This window comes from Amaranthus tricolor, chromosome 14, assembly GCF_026212465.1.
Source record: "Amaranthus tricolor cultivar Red isolate AtriRed21 chromosome 14, ASM2621246v1, whole genome shotgun sequence".
NCBI lineage: Eukaryota > Viridiplantae > Streptophyta > Magnoliopsida > Caryophyllales > Amaranthaceae > Amaranthus > Amaranthus tricolor.
The window spans coordinates 6785870-6808490 of record NC_080060.1 but is presented as its reverse complement, the minus strand read 5'-3'; the positions used below and the strand labels follow the sequence as shown (position 1 = coordinate 6808490).

Genomic DNA, 22621 nt, shown 5'->3' with positions numbered 1-22621 from the left:
TGATCAAAACTTATAGTATCTAGGTAGCTCTACCTTAGAAAATAAGTTTCTACTTTAGTATGGGTTAAAATATATGAAAAATAAATTGTTCTCTGAAAAAAAGCAAGTTGAATTAGGATCAATATCTTTTGCAAGATTGAAGTGATAAACTAATTAATTGAGAAGAAGAAAAAGGCTAGAACTTTGTAACCAAACAAAGAAATACTAAACTATGCAAGGAAGAATATAAGTTGAAAAAGAGAGAAAAAAGGAGGAGTAATTTGTGTTCATAACAGCGAATCAAGCAAACCAAGCAATAGCAGTATAGCACATTAATGCTCTTAATTTTATATATTTTCTTTTTAAAAATATGACTGTCTTTCTTTTAATCACTATTACTAACAACGAACAAAATTGTGGTAAATTTTTTTTGATTTTTAACATGTTATTCTCTTGTTTGTTGTTAATATTTAATAACATTAAACAAGTCCTAACCTTAAACTCGGACATGAAAATATTTATTTTGAAAATCACTTTAGGACAAAAGTTTTTTTATTTTTTATTTAATGAACTTGTTCATTTCAAATATTCACCAATAAAAATCCTAAGTTAGGGCCAGTGAAACTCTGAGTTGTGATTAAAAAACATAAAATATAAATAATTCAAATAATTAATTTACACAAGTGTGCATTTTGCTCATAATCCGGAATCTTAGCAATGTATGTCCGAAATCCTTTACTTGTACGTTTATGGACTATAATAATAGACACAAAGTCAAAACCCGCAAACAATATTCCAAAATCTACAAAGAATTACAAAATGGCAAAAGCATTTCGCCGTAGAACTATTTACTACAGAAGATAAGAATCTATACAAAGACATTCTTACAAAGATGCCAAAAGATCTCTCATTTCAGCAACAGATGGGATGTTTTCTGTGGGATAAACCTTCGCAACAAGTTGTGCGAAGCTCTCGTACTTGTCCAAAAACTCTTTCTGTCAAGTCATTAGATGATACATACATTTTATTAAATTATCATTATACAATCATGGTTTACTAAAAATCACAATAGATGCAAATTTTGAAGTTTTTTACCTTGCATTTATCCCATAAAGAAGGTAATAATTCCTCAGAAGTCAAATTCTTCTGCAGTTTCTTGGACATTGCTTGAATGGATTTGTCGACCTGAAGCAAAATCGAACCAAAGTGATTATCATGCGGGATATCACATAGGTAATAGAATTTTGGTATCCACAGGATACTTTTCAGGTCTTACCCCAGATAAGCTAGCTTTCAATACTTTTCGGAGATCCATTTTTGACAAACCAAGCTGGAACGGAATCTGAAGTAGACAGACAGGTCACAGTCAATGAGTCAAACACTAGAAGTCTCAACTGTTCATTTGATCCTTTTTCATAATATTTCTTTTTATTAGGAATTGTTCACGAGAGCACAATAATAGGCCTACTTATTTCCAAAGAATACAACACGCTAAAAATTATTAGCTATAAGAATTGGGTACTTGCAATAAGAATAACTCCAATATCAATTACGTGAGCGATTTACTAAAACAACTACTTCAATAGGTGCAAAGAGGAACTGACTAGAGTTTGGCCTTCCAATTTGCAGACAACACAAGGCTGAGACTTGACTGACTTACTGTGCTAAACTACTAAGTTAAAGGTAAAAGAAAGCTCATAATAATTATTCTGAAAAGAAATCCCAGATATATTGCAGGTCAAAAGCCACCATATGTAAAAATACCAGCTGCGGGAAATTCCAAAACTACAAGAATCATGTGTGCATCAGATACTTACTTCTTCTGGGGTTATAGTGTACATGAGATCTTCAATCCTTCTAGCAAATTGAAAAAGTCGTTCAAATTGCTGTCAATAGATGTCCAAAAAATTTAGGCTTAGCAACTTTACTAAAACTGATATACTGTGAAAGAACCAGATGTACCAAAAGTATTAACACTGTTAACAGCGTTAGGGTTGTCATTTTTGTCATCAAAACAGCTCACTTACATAATATATGATCATGCTTATATGACGTGTGCATGCTTGCTCATATGCTTCGCTGGCCTGGTGATAGAACTTTGCAAGGGTTGGCACAACATTGGCCAGATCATACAAGCTGCAATCGATTAAAGTTAGGTAGTTGAATTATTACTTAAAGAACATGTGTATAAATATAAACTTGATGTAAATACCTATTCTGGAATGCAGCATAATTTTCCAGAAGGATAACATCTGCATATTTAGGATCTGTCTGTGCAATTTTCTCCAAAGTCACAAACATAATGCTAACCTGTCAACAATTAAATTACTGTCAATAAAATTCTCATACACATTTTTTAAGAAATAACGAAACACCCAAAGCATTGTGAGCTTTAGTGAAATCTTGTAATTTAATTTCAAATTGAACATTAATCAAGTAAAATCAGGGTTAGTTGATGCAAACCAATTAATATTTTGTAGAAATAAAACTTTGATGAATAATGTAACTAGATGCAAACAAAATATGATGAATAATCACGGTTACTAGATGCAAACCAAAAGTAATATTTTTGTAAAAATAAAATTTGAAAACATTGTATTTGTATGGTACTGTAAAGCTGATTACAACCCATCTCATTTCAGGAAAAATTTGAGCTTCAAGTCTTTCCATGCTTTTGGTGCGGTCATCTTACTTTTGCATAGACATTTTTATATCTCACTGATTTTGAAAAAAATGCACCCAAATTGATATCATGGAAAAAAAATATTGACCAAGATGTAAATCACATGATAGTGTTGGTGGTTTGAATGGAGTGAGGCGACAAGAATGTTATGCGACCTAGTGCTTAACTAAGGTTAAAGAGAAAATTCTACGGGACTATCATTTAACCATTACTACAGTGCAAAAATGCGATTTCAACCACAATTGTGGTAACGATTACAGTGATGTGGTAATGGGGGTGATGCAGTTTTCAAAAAACCAAATGTCGTCTACAAATATGAAAATCCTTAAAAGTATCCTAAAATGCATTTCTCACGTCTTTACAATGCGGGTAGTATTAGTGACATAGAGTTAAAAACATTTAAGACTCAATGGGTATGATACAATGAGGCCTTCATTTTACACTGCAACTGCCCTCAACTATATGGTTCACAATGTTCGTCTTTTAGAAAAGATTATAGCGGAAGATGAGGCTAGTTGAAATGCATATGCTAAGATGGATGAGTGGACATACACTCAATGATAGGTTTCAAGATGAAGGCGGAAGACGATGAAAGAGAACCACTAATGTTGGTTTGGCCATGTACAAAAACAGCCAAAAAATGAATGCCAGAGGTTGGAAGTTCAAAGATTTCAGAAGAGGGAGAGAAAGGCCAAAGATGACTTGGATGATAGGAGAAAAATGACATAAATGAGGGGGACATACAAGCACATATGACAACAAATAGGAACGAATGGAGGAGAATTATGTGTACCATTGGAATCAAATTTTTACTTGATGTAGATACAATGCTGGATAGGGTAGAATGAAAAGACGAATTGTTACAATTGCTGACATTGACTTTTTTGTTCAAGTAGCCAACCCCACTTTTTTGGATCAAGGGGTGGGTATTATTGTTGTTGCACCAAAATTATTATCTCACATATTCCAAGATGCTTATGTGCAAACAAGTATTCACGGTCATAGTTAACTTCATGCTTTTGACAATCGGTAACAGTATCAGGCACATCACAATTTGAAAACTGCTTTATATAAAAGGAATCGAAGGCACTATCAATTAGAGTATTTGCATGTTTTCACAAACACCATGTTTTAACTTCTCAGTAATTCTAAAACTTTAAGCAGAATCAGTCAATAAAGTTCATCAAAAGTAGTTATTCATGTTGAATCGGAGTATTTGCATCATTAATACATGATTCATGGGTAGCTAACTCAGAACAATAGTGTACCACTTTCAAATTCAAACATCTATTAGCAGTCAGATAAAACCTAATTAAAATGCAAATCAATATTATAGCATGCCATATAAATTCACAAGAATATCAAGAATAGGTACTCACAAATTTTGTATATGCCTGGTCAACCAAATCCCTGGATTGTCCCTGAATATACTGCTCCATACGTGTTGCGAGTGTAGCGAATCTATGCATCATAAATATATATTATATGTGACTTTCTAATAATATTTTGAAGTCCTTCAACAGAAAAAGAAACATTTCACCAAATACATTTTGTGACTTAAATATTAATACATCTTCAAGAAAAAAAAAGGCATCGACTTTATTTCAGAAGCAGTAAGCTTATTGGTATTTTTATTATCTACTTGTAGTTACTAATCATTCTAGAAAGTGAGAAGAGTATAATTACTATCTAGAGACAGAAAATAAAAAGACAGGAATTAGGCAGTAACAAATTAATTTCTATTATCGAGTATAATAGTTTTTTAATTCAGGAAAACAAATCCTTCAGCTAAGAATATATGAGCTAAAATACGCAACGCCGAGTAAATCAATATCATTGACTACCTTTTTTGACGATTAACTACTCCTCCACTAAGGGAGATCCTGCACTAACAGTACCTAAACTTATGAAGTAAATTTTCACCTTGGGATGTAGGACAGGACACCAATCTGTCTGCCGTTTCTCTCATTTCTTTCAATCTGATGACATGCTTCATCAACAAACTGCACAGAATGATATTTTAATTATTGACTTCAAACAATTAAAATTACTACAAGATAGTTCATGTGGAAGGCTTGAACTTACTCTGCTGAACTGCATCGAGATCCTAGATTCAAGATCGCCAAGCAAGAGACGTACAAATCCAGCTGCATCAGCTTTCTGGCCAGAAAGATAACGTTCTGTAATACCGTGCATCGATATGCATCGCAAGGGATCAATCTTGTAGGCCCAATCCACAACAGCATAGAAATCTTCCTACAATTTAGATACCACACAACACAACAATGAGGTGGTCTAAGTACCACGCATTATCAATCACAAAAGGACATTCACCAGAAGATTTCTGCAAAAATAATCATTTAACTATCCATTCTAGCTATATGTAAAATTTAAAACTTACAACCTTGTGTTTGAATCAAAACAAAAGGTCAAAGATGTCAACACTGAGAAACATTAGAAAAATTCTAGAAGCCAAGGTGTTCACAAAAAGTGAATTTAAAAGGCGAGAGGTACACAGTGGCAACAGGGTAGTTTTACTATGCAAGAAGCAAAGTCACATGCTGAAATAAGAAGATGCACAAATTTATTTACATTCATTGAAGAATATACAACGCCTATTATCACATGACAAAATATTTAAAAATAAATGAAAATCTACAAAAGACTAGGATATATATTTGTTTATAAGATTTGAAAGACTCTGGAAGGAAATAACACATAACAGGTCAAAAAGATAAGCCTCTATTCCTAATGCCAAAAGAACCTCCAGGTGAAAGTTAACCGCAAGGTTGGAGTCTCACGAAGTAGTTTTTTGACAATTAATACATTCAACATAAGTTTGTCATTATTTGATCTCTTACTCTCAAAATCAGATTATGGCACTTGTTAATTAGTCATTTTCAATTTCCTTACAAACTTTCAGATCTGGTGGATATCCACAACACCCATAAACATAAATACTTCAAAAAGTAAGAGTCACCTTTTAAAAGCAATAAAACACTCAGCATTCACACGCTAAAGAGAAAAATCCTCAAACAGAGTAGTTCAAACTCAAAGGCATAAAAGTAACCAACACTAATAAATATGAAAACCGAAAAGACTTCAATACCGTGCAAAGTTATGGCCAAATTACCTGGATTCCGTCAAGCAACTCAGGAAGACATTCATTTAGTGCTGCCAGCTCAGCTGAATTTTTACCTAGGTATATTGAATACAAAAATATTATGAGTATATACCCACAAGAAGAAACACATTGGACAATTAGATTGCATAAATGGTATGAAAAGAGGAAAACCTGATTTGCTATCGTTGTCATCAATATCCATAATCCCAAGGTCATCATCATCAGCATCATCTACTTTTTTACCATTGGGAACACTTCCCGGTGGATTGAGAGCAGGAACTTCAAAGCACATGAAGTGAGCAAAAAAGGAACTCTGAGATTCAAAAGACTTACAATAAGACGACTAAATTCTCAAGTTAGATATAAATATACAAATTTTTCTGGAATATAACCTCATCAACAAGGAGTGGAACAAAAATTGTTAGCATTTTGGCATAAGCATCAGATACTGCAGAAGTGTCTGCATTGCTTACAGCTTGACCAGCACCAGCAGAAGCATCCAACCAAACAGTTGGATTTCTTGAAGCTTTAGTACTGGCTCGAAGCTCATTAGCAAACTCACGAGCCTGCATATGGACAATAAAAATGTATGGGAGAAGATTAAGAAAAGAGCTTTTTATTTAAAGCTGTCAAAAAAGATACCCTGTAAGGGTGTATGCTGTCAACTCTATAGGAATATAATCCTAATTCCTGAATATTACCTCTGTAATCATTAACACCATTTAGATGTCTTGGGAAGAGGAACTATGAAGACAAAAGATCACGTCAAAAAAACATTGTTCACTTTTAACCAGAAAGGAGGACCTATAACTATTTATGATCCTCAAAAAAGTTCCAACATACACCTATTGTTATGTCTATTATTTCGATGGGGTCAAATATTTATAGTTGTTTGGTTTTGAATTATAATGGACTAAAGTAAAAGGACTAATTAAATCATGTGCATTTCTTATTTATGCAAAGTTGCACATGACATTTGGTAAAAACGATCAGTCAAAAACAACCTCTTTGTTAGTTTTATCATTAACAAGGATGGGGTTGTAGATCTAACCTTCCCAAACCCCACCCTAGGTGGAAGTCACTTAAAGACATTGGGTAATGGAATGTTGTTGCTGTATACACCTATTGTTAACCCTCCCTTGGAAATGAGGGTCCATTTGAACCATCGGTCTGATAAAAAGAAAAATTGCAAGCCTAAGAGTAGACAGCTCTCAAATTAATCTGAATAATATATTTCAGTATAAAGTTTCTCGAACACTCACAGTTTTCTGATTGCACCACAGATACTATTTCATTTTCTGATGAAATTTAGAGCAGTTGGAGGTTTGTAGCCAGTAATGGAAGGTAACCAAACCCTAAAGCATATTATCATATAACTCAAATCTTAGAGCACATGAACAGGTTAAAAAAAGAAAAATCCTGCTCAAGGATAGAGCTTAGAAATAGATTTCTCTCAGTCTAGTCTCAATTCAGTATTCAGATATTCAGTTTCTCTAAAGGATCACAATTTTTCAATATATTTAAAAATACTCTTCCTTTTTCTGATGAAATTAAGAAGAATAGAATTGATGGGAGATTTGTAGCACATAACAGAAATCCAAAAACATGTCATATAACAGCTCATATCTTACAGCATAAGAACATAATGAATTCCTATCCTGATTTCCGTATTATTGTACCCTTACTTAGAAAGCAAGGACTTGGTTCGATTGCAACTTCTACGTTAACAATGAGTAAATATCCAGATATGTTTAATAACAAACCTCCCTACGTAGAAGTAGATTGAGAGAACTACAGTACGCTTTCCTCAATGGACCCAAGCAGTTCTTATCCAGGCTCTGCACAATCAAATTAAAGGGCTGAAATCAACTGAAAACAAGAAAAATAGACAATAACATATGTAACAGTTTCCAGAAGTATACCTTCAAATGTTGCAACAGTCGAGCATATGTCCTGCATTTGTAACGCAGATCAGCATGGTCTGGTCGCTTTAATTGTCCACGCTGCTCAATATTACACTAGAATTAAAAACTCAACCTTGCCAAAAGAGTATTAAGTAAAAGTAGATCCTGTACCTGTGAAAAGTAACTCTTGTCACTTATCATGAAATCCACCAGGCTTGCGAAGTAATTCCTCAAGAACTCAGAAGCTCTTCGAACAAAAGTACTTTTCAGCTTTTCAACTTCAGCTTTCTTCTCTCTAACCTTTTAAAAGATATATCAAAAGCAAGAAACTAAAATAAACAAATATTACTTTACAGAAACATGCATACTCAGAAAAAAAAAATACAAGCAAATATGATGGGAAAAACACCAAAAAAAATCCTATGTCATTGCAAGTTCGACAACAAATGAACCTCAAAACACTAGTATGGGAGAGACTAATTAAAGCCTAGACTATCAATATACTTGAAATTAAACTAGCAGGAAGTAGATAACTAACTACGAATGAAACATTAGTGAATTGAAAAGGGAAAATTATCAGAAATTTTTGACTGACATTGACTACTGATTAGTGAGTGTCATTATATCCATAGTTTTGTAATCCTGTTATCTTGCAATTTTCACTGTATATATTTTCACTAAAAGGTAACCTACTGGGCATTTTAGAAGATTAACAAACTAATTGAACTTGCAATTGATGGAACAGGATCTACCTTCATTTATAAACATGCCTAAGATACTAAGACAATAAAACAACTTATAAATTATAAGTTTATAACTGGTATATGATGGGATACCATCCATTCATACAGAGTTATCACACACATAAAGTTAGTTTGACAAAATGCTTAAGGTCAAAAACAAAAAACCAAAAAATTAGGAACATACTGCACGCATGTTTGCGAAACTGCTATCCAAATTCGGGACTTCCAAGCTACGAAGAGCACCACTGAGCCATTCACAAGCTTCTATGTTTTTTATCATATTTGATTCATCGAAGGAGCCTCCTGACAGACATGTCGCATACTAAATGCAGGCAAGTAGTCAATTTTGATGGTTAGATATAAAGGTGCAAGCAAGACTATAAGGAGGAAAGAAAGAATACCTCAGAAGGAACACGCAATCGCTCAAGAAGCTTGTCAAGTTCCTCAATCAAAGATTTGTTGTTTACAGATTGCATCTCCAGCTTGTTATTACGAGTTTCTATCTGAATAAACAAAGAAGATTTTTCTAAGCAAAAGTCAAGGAAGAAGCTGGAACCATTTATATAGATCTGCATGCATACTGTTTTCCCAAAAAATAACCTTCCAAATTTCAACAGCATAACAACACCTTTCTCAAACATAATACTTCCTATGATTCTCTTTACTTGCAACATGAACCCACAATTTTGTGAGAGTAAATGGTTATCCATGTCGCAAGTAAATAGAGCCAGAAAAAGTAATATACTACTTTATGAAGATGGTACCTCTTACTTTTGCAATACTTAAAATTGTTTGGTTCTCTTAAGACACCAACAAATAATTCATGTTATGAGTCCAGCCCACACCTTGTGTGAGTACGGCAAGGAAAAAAGAACAGAGAATTCAGGAAAAAAAATTGGAAACAGCAGACCAAGGAGTGTTTAGGAAAAAAGCGGAGGTGGAGATGATGTAAGGGCATTTAAGGTCCCCACTAGGAAGGGGATGCATGGAAAGAAGAAAAGTATGAATCATATATTAAAATGACCCATATCTCATGGCATGGAGAGTAGCGCAAGAGCTTTGATCTCATAATTTCTAATCAAAGACTCTTGATCATGTAACTGTAACATGAGAAGATACAAACGAATAATACTAGTGATTAATTCATGTTTAGAAGCCAGGCAAAGGTATGCACTCAAAACTTTGTAAACAAAAATAAATGTTATGTTAAGAAATTGGATATGCTAGAAATTGACATAAGCATAGGGCCACAATGCGAATAACTATACATTGTAAATTTTTCGACAATAAGTCAAGGGGAAATAGTAGGAAATAAAGATCAAATCAGTTGGGAGAAAGCTTTTTTACTCAGGCGGGAAGTTGATTGATGTTAAACAAAACAAGCAAAAAAGTTTTCTAACAAACAGAGCAGAGTAGGAGAGAAGATCGAGACAAGAATTGAGAAGTCATTTTGCGTTTGGTCTGTTCTTCTGTAGGGGTGCTTGCCTCTTGAATGCATGTGCCTATGATATAGCTTGCTTCCTATCAAGATGCATTAAAAAAAATTTCTTCATATCAATCATAACAGTTAAACTGTCAATCTTAAGTTTGTTTTTCTATCTCCTCATAGGCGATGTCAGTTTGTTGCAAGATATGACATACAAAGTTGTTGAACAAGTTTGGGCTACCAATTGAGATTTGAGTATGTAATTTTGGAACCAGAAGATGTTTGAAACATCCATTCAAATGAATTGACCAGAAACAGAAATTTTCACCCAAATGCTGACCCTTTGAAAGTTGATCCACCTACCGACTCAATGTCTTCTCTCATGTGTCTCAATTTCACATTGAATATTCCTAGCCACTCGTCCATATCATCCACACAGTTCAAGGCATTATCAAGCCCTTTTAACACCTGCATCAAGCAAGCATATCAGTCAGCTACACAATATAAAACATAAGTGATAAAGTGCTTCATAATAAACCATATACAATCTGAAATTCCTCGATTATCTCTTATGAATAACGGTTCAGGTAGAATTTCACAAAAAGAAGCTAAAAGCCTGAAATTATCTCTCCTAAATGACGACTATCCATGCAAAAAATAACAATCAAGAAGAATTAAGGTATAAAAATGCATTTTTTCCATTGATTAACTAAGGAAAATAGAACACTCAAACATATTCAATTTAGCAGCTGTCCTGTTTGCTGGGTGAGATGGAAACTGGAAGTGGAAAAAAGATTGTATCATGTATAACATAAAAATGTATAATACAAGGTGGTGGACCAAAATTTTGTCAAAACTGAATGCAGAAAGGAAAACAAAAGCCTACGATTTTCAACACATCAAAAAAGGACATGTTACAGAAAGCCCATATGTTTGTCGCAAAGTAAAGCTATAAACAGTATTAGCTTTCATAGAGAAAATTGTGTTTTTTTTATGGGAAGATCATTGTGCCACAGATTCTGCGCCCCCAACACCTCTCAGATCTCACATAGGAACCTATATTTGTAGATGACGCCAAAGAGTAAAAGGGGTAATCAAGAATGCAATGAACCCTAATCATTCCAAATAGCCTCTGTCAAAGAAACACCATTGCTCCACAACTGCTTGCAGTCATTTTATTGACAAAGAAAAACTTCATTAGAGTAAAAGGCAATGATAAAAAGCAGGGAATCTCACTGCAATAACATCTTATTACAATTAAAATCTTCCGATCACTTCTACATAAATCGTTAATCGCAAAGTTCCCAAACAAAACCATTGTCCTTAACCCATAGGGACTAAGGTTGCTAAATATCCAGCCTTATCCCGAACATCTAATCATGGAAACGATCCTTAAAAACGGACCTATTCCTTTTTGACCAAATTGCCCAAAGTGTGGCTAAGATGGAGCAATGCCATAAAACTCTTGAGCTCCCTCTTCTTTCCAAAGGCACAGTATTTAATATGAAGGAGATCCCTCACACTTTCCGGCTCTATCCAAGACTCAAAAGTGATACTAAACAAATTCACCCACATTCCTCAAAATGATGGTCGTTATCCTCCTTATCATAATGCAAAAACAAGACCGCATCACCATATTGCGACCATATTGTAAAGGTTTTTAAGTTTACCGTGACCGAAACATAGGCTACATTGACTGTGAATTATCCATATTGACCGAAATATCCGATTCGCGAACATTACCGCAACTATGACATAAACCGTATTTTCACACTATGCTCCTTATCCCTTTTTTGTGTATTTCCGTCGAATTTACTTAAATCTGGGTGTTAGTAATTTCAAAAGGAATGCAAAATTTTTCTCCATCAAATGAGGTTTTCCAGTCAGACTAGAATTCATATTCTTATTAAGAAAATTAATAAGTATTCAACAAGGAAGCCTACTATGACACGATCATAATTTTCTTCAATAAATATATTTAGTAACTTTGATCCAAGAATATTGACTAGTTACCAAGTTAGTATATCTTCAGCAACATGTATCTAAGAAAATTAAGAGCTTTGATCTTCCAACATGGATGAACTCAATAAAAGCACTGTACATCTCTTACATTTAGGCAGAATTATCAAACATTTTCCCATTAGGTAAGCACTTTTGGGGGTTACTACAAAGTACAATAACTTAGTAAGGAATTGCCATTGACAGGGGAAAGTGTGATGAAGAAGAGTTAACTATTACTGGTGATAAGCTGTAAGTAAAGAAATCGCTAAGATAGTTAGTTATCTGGCGTTTGATAGGCCATTTCCCAATGAGCTGAAGCTCGAGAATTAGAAGATAGTCAACAAAACATTTAATACCAACTCTCTCTACGATGCCCCTGTTTATAGAGTATCCCTCTTCTTTTTTCCTATATTTCCCAGCTAATGTAGTGAACAATTTCTTAATACCATGCTATTCAGGAAACTTCCGGGAAGAGTTTCAGTAACAAAGGTTATAGAAGTATGCCTTGGAACCTCTTCTTGAGTAGCCAGCAGGTTACTTGGCCAAATTGAGCTTCACTGTCACAACTGCCAGAACCAGCAGCTGACCTACTCGCACCAGAACTACCCTTCTTGAATCCATTTCCTCCACCAAGCTTCAGGTATAGATTGACAACTGAATCAATTATACATCCATGACAATCACCCTCACTGGCCGCCCAAACTTCCACCTTGTCCTCAAGGTGGAGAGTAATCAGCACATAGGATAAGGCAGTGCCTTATAACCCCCCCTGCTTACCTCACCTAGTGGTATTCTCATCCTAAGTGATGTATTCTGCATGGCTGAAACGCTACTATAACACTTCACTTTTCTTCATTCTATCAGTACTTGGAGAAGCTAGACAAAAAGTCTTCACTCATATTCTCTCTATTGAGACCTCTCTTTTCTAAAGACAAACCAGAGATTTTAATATTTTAAGGTCATTGCCTTAACAGGACAGTACGAGAGTAACTTTATTATATGTAGTGAATGAATTCAAACGTAAGCTACTTTAAACAATGCTACTTTAAACAGGACAGTACGAGAGTAACTAACATGAGTATTGCCACAACTCAAGGGGAAATTTTACCTTAAACAATGATTTTTTACAGCACACGATGAGAGAGAACATGAATGATGGTAGAAGCAGTTTACCTCATCCACCAAGGGTTCTGTTTCCAAGATCGCATGAACATTTGCTGCTTCCAAGGCCTGAAGTTCACGCTTCAACCTTTCAGAAAAAGCCTCTGCTTCACCAATACCCATGACATAACTGCATTTCACAACACAATCATGTCCATAGAAAGTGATTAGATTGCTACCAAAGGCTGACATCAAATTACTGGAAGAAATAAACAAGAAACTTGGAATTGAAATATTTCCAATAAGATGTAGGTGGAATCTAAATACCTAATACCACAACAATTAAAGTAAAATGAACAAAATAATATCAATGATTTCAAGCATTGCACAACGATCACTTTTGTGCATTCCCAACAATGAGAATTAAGATGATCTCTTTTGTACTTCCAGAACTCATTTCTCAGTTGGACGCTCAAACGCGTGTCGGAAATACTTGGATTTGTGTCCATGTAACTTAGGGCTAAACCATTATAAGGCATAAGCTCAATTTCCTTATTTGTTTAGATGTCAAGAGTGAAAAGGCTGCCACGAGCCATTCTATAAGTGTCCAGAGAAAATAGTAATCCGAAGCACTCAAATATTACATTTTTGTTTCCTAGTGGGATGAAGAAAATTTGTCCTTAGAACATCTGAAGAAGACTCGTAAGATGATTTTGTTGCATAGAAAGAGTTTTTTGGTTTCTCGTGACTTGATCTCCAACTTTGTTCAAAGAAATGTGACCATGATTTATACTATTTATGAAGTTACAATATTTGAAAGACAAAATTCCTTAGGCTTTCTTATTCTTGGAGTTCAGATACATCTAAAGGATTCTCTTGTGCTTCATTTTGCTCTTGCTTAGTATCATGTTCTTCCTCTTTTAATCAGCTTTTTTGCGGCTAACTAAATTTTGGAAGTGTATCCTATAAGACTAGAGTTTTGTGTGGTTGGTGGTTTTTGGAAGCTCAATACTATGGAGAATCTCCAATCAAAAGAGCTGACAAAGCATTGAGTCGCATCGATGTAATATGTGCTTGGTAGATGGTGAGGAATATAATGATCATCTCCTTTTGCATTGTAGTTTCATGAGAGAACAATTGAGGCTTTGGAAACAAGAGGGAGCTTAAAAGTTTTGTGGAACTGTTGTTGCTATGCAATTCTGTGGACTGTGGCATGTTTGGTTGGTGAGGAATAGACGAATTTTTAAAGATCGGTTCTTACCGTTGGAAATTATATGGGATAAAGTTAAATTCTTAGCATAACTATGGGCAAAAGCAAATGGTTTTTTTGAGCATGCTACTCTAAATGATTTTTTAGGAGTAATTGGGAGATTGTAATGTAGATTTTAGATGATCTTATTTGGGATTTCTCATCCTTAATGTGTACTTCTTCCCATTAATATAAATTTTCGTTGTCAAAAAAAATTCCTTAGGCTTTCTTATTTCACTTAGGGAGTGATCAAAGAGAAAATCCCAATTGTTGATGTACTCACGAGAAGGAAATACTTTAGTGCTAGTTTTCCCAAGGTGTTCTTTATATGAAATGACTTTGTTAATCATCTACTCATCATCTGAAACAATATTTTCCATTCCTACCAAGAAACCACTCTAGAATCTAGACAACATATGATAAAATTGTATGGTTCACTTCATCATTTTTGCTCCTAAAAATAAGAAGAATAAATCTTGTCGGACATTTCATAAATGAAAATAAGCATAGCGGAAACCAAGCACTTACAAACAAAATCATGCAAAGCTATAGATAGTAAGAATGCATACGTTCCAAGAAGAGCTTCCATGTCCTCTTCTTCTGCTTGGGAGACAAGATCCTTCTCAACAGTAACCTTCAAATCCTTCTCAGCCGTTGTTGCAGAGTCAAGCCCATCTTCAGAAATCATCTGATTGGTAATGGCGGTGGCAGTAGTGTTCTCCTGTAGTGCATTAAGGTGACATAAACAACAAAATTGAGGGGCATCTGGAAATAGATTAAATAATCAGTGGGTTAGGGAATTGGGGAAACATTTCTCATTTTTCATTTACCTTACTTTCTCTTCATTCTCCCTAGTCTAACACATCAAATTCGATGAGAACTTTTTTTATAATTTTCAAAACATATCTCCTCTTCGAAGTCCTACGAGTAGGTACCAAAAGCAACAAAAGTTCCAAGGGTGGCCAGATATGTAGGTTAATGTGCCCAATAAATAGACAAGTTTTTTTCAGCGCCTCCATGCATCCATTGCTCATGTGTTTCAATCTTCTTTTATTTTGGAAACACTTCCAACTTGCAGGTCTTCTATACCTTAGGCAGTCTATATGCAGTTAGACCATCACCTTTTATGGCATGTTTTCCCCAGCTTATTAGAAGTAACTGAGCTTATTATTGAAATTGAACTGACCATATTAGAACTTATTGAATAGTGAAACTGAGTGACGAAGTAGTGGGCATACCTTAACTTATTATAAACCAAACTGAAATCAAAATAAGTTGGGGAGAACATGACCTCAGTCATTGTTCTAAAAGAACGTATGACGTTCATCTTCATTTTTTTTTCCTATCAATCAAAGAAATATGCTCAAGAACAAACATAGCAAACCAACCCGACAAAACTTTCTTCCTATTCAACATTGTCCAGGCAAACCAGGATCCCAATAGTAACATGAGTAGTTCCCTATAAAATCCTTCAGCTCAGAGATGTATGTCTTCTGAGGATAGAGAAAATAAAAACCTTTTCTTTAAAAAATAACGATATATACTTATAACACCCAAAAAATTCAATCTCCTATCGAGTAATTTATAGTAATAATACTTCCCAGTACCCACAAAGACTTGTCCACCCTAACTACAACTGCATCTAAAATAAAGTGGTTCGATCTCCTTTCAAGTATATCATATATTTACCACAAAACTATTTACTACAACTGCATCTAAAATTGTCTCTTTGAAGTCAACCACGACAATCATGCAATTTTAACCATTTATTGTTCTCAGATAAAATCTTAGCCACTTGATTTTTGTATTAATTAAAATATGATTAAAATGCACAAAAAAAAAAGTAGCAAATGGCTTCCAAAAAATTTATTTTACGTCTATAAATTAATAAATATTTTTAGTTGTCATAAAAAATCTCAAACTTAATATTAAGGTTTTATATATTTTTATTTAGTTGTATTCTTTATAGTGGTTGGCTTAGCCACCACTATAAATTTACCCTCCACCATATCCTATGAATCCTCCTACCCAACCTCCAAAAGGACCAAATATCATCAAAACTTTATATATTTATACAACATATATAATACTGGAGGGAAAGCTAACACAAAAAAATGCAAAAATGCTATAGAATCATTGGTTCCCATTATACTCCTCAAACACCATGCATTCCATATCTTTTATATTAGCAATGAACAACATAGGTAGTAGCCTACTATGGCACTCCACATCAAAAGGGGAGCCTTAGGATCAAGTCCTCATCGAGAGGGATGGGAGTACGAATTCTTGGATCATAGGTATGTGCCTCAAGAAAAGATTTCCCAAATTTTTGCATACCTAAGAAAATATTGATGCTCTCCCTGTCCCAAAATGCCTACATTTGCAATTGCACAATGTTTCAGATGAAAAGTTGTGCTTCATCAATTAATATGGTATTAAGAATAGAGATAATGAATTTTTTCTTATTAGATTCCGAAAGAAGTAAAGTAAGAAATAATAAAAATTTTGTGAGTCCTTGTTACAAATAATAAAGTGGGAACTAAGTTGAGACTGTTAAAAAAAGAAAGTGTTAAAACTAATATGGAAAGAGCATAGTGCAAAAATAAAGTCGCATTTAATCGTATCACTCAAGTTGCAAAGGTGTTTAAAATCTACATCATAAAGGTGTAAATAAATCACATTTTTGACTAGTTCAAGGATATTTCATGGTCTCGACCGAAATATGGCAGTAAGATAAGTACATCACCCCTATCACCACATCACCATGATTGTTACACAATTGTGTCCAAAACCGCATATTTGCGCTGAGACAGGGGCGGAACTAAACTGCATCACCATGATCGCCGAGGCGTCAAAACACCTATGTTTTTACCTATGCCAAAGTCACCCTGAAAAACTCCCAATGAATCCACTATAGTGATCTTATATAACATAGCATGACTCACCAACCAGAGCCAACAACCTCTCCACTCTCCAATAGAGTAACCCACGTTTGCACTGAGGAAAGAAATGTTACTTCTCCCTAGATAAAGAATGCACATAATGGAGGAATCAAACCAGTCTGGCTACCAGCAGTCTTGATCTCCTCTGTAGCATAACACTACATCTATTTCTGTCCGAATCAGTCCATAAAAAATTACAGACAAATTCATCCTAGCAAGAAGCAAGCACTTGCACAAAAACATGAATGAAAAAAGAGGACAACAAAGAGGAGGTTGTAAGTCCTTGTTAAAGGATTTGAAAGAAAAGACATTAACGGAATCAGGCCATACAGTGGGATTTTCATATTACACCACAGCATTCATAGCCCATATTTATACTATAGAAGGAAATCTCGTCTAATGCAAGTAAAGCAGACCCAATCAAAAAAAGGCATCAAAACGGAAAACTGAGGATGTTAATGAAGTTTTTTAATGAAAACAACAATCTGCAAAATCAGATAAGGTCTGTTTTGCTGAAGTACATCTTCATGTAATACAATAACAAGTAATTTTCCCTACCTTTGCCCAAAGAGCCATTTCAACAACGTCTATTCCAACAACTTTCGGTAGACGCCCAAGCATATCTTTGCAAACATTTAATATACATAGTAAGAGGCGATTCCTGCATAAAAAATTAGAGGAAAATGACGGCGTAAATTTTATCATTATTATGATATTATCTTGAATGATGAAAGAAACAAGGGCTTTGTCAAAGAGATGATACCTATCGTCGGTATTCCGCATGGTCCATTGTGGAGGAGCAACTGTTTGGTTTCTGAGATTATCAAAACCCTGAAGGAATTGAAAAGAAGTCAAGAGATTGTCAACAAAAAAGAAACATAAGAAAGTTATCAAACTTTTTTTCTTTTCCGTTTTCTCTACTATTAAGCAAGAAAAACACTATATATAAGTTCCCCGCACATAAAAAGAGTATGCAGTACCAATGTGAAAGTACATCCACTGGGGTCGTTGGTGTTAACCTCCACTTTCGAGAGATGTTTTAGCTTGTACAATTTTGCTGGCTTTAATAAAAATAATATAACAAAAAAGCTAAGTTAGTACCAGATAATCAATTAGAAAATTTATAGATGACCTATAGCCAAAGTGAAGCATCCCTATAATCTATCAATTACTGTTTTGACTAACTATCTTTCAATAAGAGCAGTTAAGTTTTCCAACTTCTTAAGAAGTCATAATCTAGCTAAAAATTTTCATGTTCTAGCCCTTGTTAAATATTTCTTCTCATGATAGCTTAGGACATTACTTTTCCAGAGACTACAAGCGGATGTCCAAGTAAACTGTATAGAAAGATAAAATTACCTCAAGTATACCACCATTAGAATATTTTAAGACACGTAGGAAAGCTTTTGTCCGCTGCCCCTTTTGTTTTACTGCAATAATTGTAAGTTTCCACAATTGAAGCCACATGATAATAAATATCACAAAAATGAATTAAGATTAAGAATAAAAGCAACTTAAGGGGAAGAATAGTGGCAACAACTAATGTACAGTCTCAAGAATGAAAAATTAGATGATTGAAAATTTCGGCATCAAATATAAAACCAAAATTTTATGGAGCACACAACAACAAACTAAAAAAAATAGAAATTGATGCTCAGCAAAACTCCTTGGAACCATCATGCAAAAAATGGCAAGCCTGCGTTCACCACAACAAATCTTTCCTATTCGAAGTTATTCAATTAGAAAGATTAAGTAATTGGGTTAATTTACGATATTACTTATTGTTTGAGGACAATTTATCTTCTTACTCAGTCTCCTCCATTCTTGAAATTTAATACATTTGTCGCTTTAATTTACTGAGAAGTCCCGAATAACTACAAAAGTTGAGGCCTATGAGGATTTTCGTAAGTCCCGGCTTAGATTAGAGAAAGAAATGTGTTTAGAGTTTAGCAACCCTAACATAAGGCACATTGATGACAATTCGTCAAACTGCCCAACCATGACAGATTAGAGTTTAGCAAAGTCCAACAAAAGTTCGAGTCTAAAATTAACGGTCACGCCAATGAGGAAACGTCTGACCATGTGCAAACTCCAACGTTTGGTGCAGATGTCAAAGCTTGAAAATTTTAAGTTTGAATTGAGTGAAAATAAGATCGCATTTCTTTCAATCTCGAGATGAACGAATCAAGACTACAATTGCTCATATATACATGGAAGATAGAATTTTGGGATAATTAAGATTTATTTGGATGGTCATATAGAAGAATCTTATTAGACTAGAACTCCAAGTAAAAACAAGAAGGTTCAACATTAGTGATAATATTGCACATCACATGACAGAGAAGACAAAACGAAGAAGAAAGTACGTGGTGAGAAGATAAGAGAAAGAAATGAAAAAGAAAGAAGAAGAAGACGGGGTTAAGTAAAACAGGGAAAACTTAGCGATGTAAAGTAAATGAAAGAAGAAATATGAGAGAAGTTATAGTTTCTTCAATTAAGATATAATGAACAAAACACCTGTCTATTGAGTACTTCGAGCTACTCCTACTCCCACTTAAATACAATTTCTGTAAAAGCAAGCATAATGAAAACACCTCTCTTTCCTTTATATATACAATCATTATTCTGCTTTGCCTTGCCAAGCAAGAATGCACAACCGTAAAAATAACTTTTCTAACATTTGACAAATTTCTTCAAAAATAACAACACCAGACACAAAAAGACCATTCATCCCATGTTCTCATGCACACGCCTCCAGTAAGTTGAATACTGCTTCACAATCACAAGTGGCCTAGCATAATGGGTCATTGCAAAAGTTGTTGGCTATTTTAATTATTTTTGCATTTTATATGTCAAAAGATCGATCATTTAAAATACTACAAATATCCAATCACAAATAGTGGATTATTGGTCCAAATTTCGAGAGTTTTTAGTTCTTGTTTGGCTTGTAACTCTTGAGAAGATTGGAGATTAAAAATATTTCCATGTTTATCAAACTCAAGCAAATTTGATTATGTTCTTAAAAAGCTTCGTTTTGATTCCATGGTGTTTCAATATCAAAGTTAAGATTAAATTTTGTAGTTCTATCCCATCACCACAAAATGCTAATCCTTCCCTCTTTCCTTTCCATATGCCAAACCCTCCCTTCCTCCCTCAATCACACACCCAATCCGAAGTTCACATCCTTAAGTCATTATTGATAACTAAGCCCACCTTCACAACCCAACCTCCTCTGAAAGCCTTCCTCATTCGTGCAGCCTACACATAATCTATAATGGTTCGATCTTTGAACCATTCCCACGCCGAAACACAACCAAAAAACCAAACCCTAAATTCAGATTCTCAAAACCGCTTTAGCAAAGTCTCTCACTTTCTTTCCTTCCCTTCATCATTCTCCTCCGCTATCCTTTCTTCTCTACACCCTTACCTCAAAACATCAAAAACTTTGATTTATCCTTCTAAAATACCTAGATTCAAACTTCCCTTGCCTCTCATCTACTTTAATTAAAATGCACCTTAATTTTCATTTATCATCCAGTTCGTACACTCGGTGCTCTACTCATAGGTCTTAATCATCAATTCTAGGTACATGTCTTTTTCACAAACAAGAGTAAAGCTTCATTGTTTACCAACGTGGAGTATTAACTCGAAAAGGCCCAAACCAAACTAGTAAACATTGAGATTCATGGTATTCACCAAGATAAGCACCCTTACTCTTGCTTTACCTTCTAAAACGATTTGTCTTTGATACTATTGTTGAGAATTGTATGTACAACTGTGCAAGTAGAGATGTACACAAAAAAAAAAAAACGCAAATGTCTTCCCAATTGCGGTAACGGCCAAGACACAGAGAGTACGCGCAAATATGAAATATGAGTTAAAGATAATATCCTAAGAAATAAAAAGAATTTTTAAATGCATACAACACCCGACATTTGATGTTCAAACATGGTACTCCTTCTCGCATCCATGTTAAAAGTTGGAAATGTCCCCAAACATTGAGGCTCACAATAATCCCTATCAAATTAACTTTTAGATCCTCCCCTATTAATGCCTAAGTTTAGTTCCCCCTTGGTATTCATTGAAATGCCATAATTATGAATTGCCCTAATCCCACATAATCCCTTATCCAAATGTTAACATGCAATTCCTCACTTAACAAAACTTACAATTTCACAAACCTACCATAAACTTGCACTTCCAACTTGAATTTCAAGGACGCCTCGACCACTATGATAAAGTTATCCCGTTTAGTCTCCGAGACTTGACTCCAGGCATTCAATACTCTACATATCAACACCAGAAGAACTTACCCTTTCAAACAATTACCCATTTCAAGACTTATTATTTGAGAAGCAGTACCGTCATTAACTAAGTAACAACCCAACTAGAACATTATTATCTGCAGTTAGTCAAAAAAAAGTACTTGTCCAAAGTTTGCAGAAAAAAGATGCTTTTGCTTCTTCAGAAACAAACAACATAATAGTTTTACGCTCTTCTAAATTTAGCAAACTACAATTTAAATAGCACAACAAGAATCACAAGCAACAGCATTTTATTGCATATAACAACCGTAATTAAAAATTATTAACATAGAATCTTCAAACAAATCATCGTATGAATTATGATATTATATACTGCTATCAACTCGTTCCTAATAAATCAAATTAGTGAAAATCACAAACTTCAAGTCCATTCAACTTAGATTAGAGAGCCAAGGTTTAACGGATCAACAACGAACAGCTTAAAAAAAGGATTAGGCAAAAGATGATCATCACAAAACAGTAGGACATTTAATTATGATAAGGTAGAGTAGCAAATCAAAGGTAAATTGGAGAAAAAAAAAGAGAAAAGAGGAAGAGCATAACTGGAAATGGCAAGAACCCTAGGTTTGGCCATCTGACGACCTAATTTGCCGGATTTACCCCAAACACCGCGGCTTTTGGCGACGCGAATGGACATAATGACCTTCTGTTTGGTGCCTTCTATGGCAGCTTCACATGCTCGGCGTAACTCTTGGTCATCGGCGCTAGATTTCGCCATTGATAATGCTATTGAGCTCCTTCAAGCCTTAGACTTTCCTAATTCCAGAAAAGCAAATTGAGAAGTTAGGGAGAGAGAAAGCGAAGGGAAGAGGAGGAAGATTCAGATTTCAGAAATCAGACGCTGGCATGTGAGAATGGGAGTCGCTAAATTTCGCCACCCCTATTCATTTTATCGCCACCCCTGTAAATTACATTTTTGCCCCTGTATTTAAAAAAATTACAAAATTGCCACTATACTTAAAAATTAATTAATAAATGTAAATCACGCTTAATAACACTAATAAGAATTTAATGCGTAAGATTTGTCTATATATATGGAATTCTGAGATGCGTATGAAGTACGAATTCAAACACGGTACTATCTCTTTAAAAACTGGTACTATCTCTCTAAAAAGTGTTAAAGAAGTGGTAACCCGTAATTGGT

At 34.5% G+C, this 22621-nt stretch overlaps 1 protein-coding gene across 1 annotated transcript; it reads right to left on the bottom strand.

The window, feature by feature from the left end:
- Positions 1-613: 613 nt before the first annotated feature.
- Positions 614-22324, bottom strand: LOC130800481 (exocyst complex component SEC3A). The gene is made up of 25 exons (XM_057664041.1): positions 22021-22324; positions 18512-18582; positions 18133-18213; positions 17916-17983; positions 17711-17813; positions 14780-14931; positions 13034-13151; positions 10223-10327; positions 8835-8936; positions 8618-8755; positions 7862-7990; positions 7709-7789; positions 7550-7624; positions 6179-6352; positions 5958-6099; positions 5796-5860; positions 4748-4918; positions 4586-4665; positions 4042-4123; positions 2192-2289; positions 2007-2115; positions 1797-1865; positions 1256-1321; positions 1075-1164; positions 614-974 (listed from the first exon to the last, which is right to left on the bottom strand). Exons 1-25 carry the CDS (start codon positions 22193-22195, stop codon positions 864-866), a joined length of 2655 nt encoding a protein of 884 aa, XP_057520024.1. The 5' UTR covers positions 22196-22324; the 3' UTR covers positions 614-863.
- Between the last annotated feature and the right edge of the window lie 297 nt (positions 22325-22621).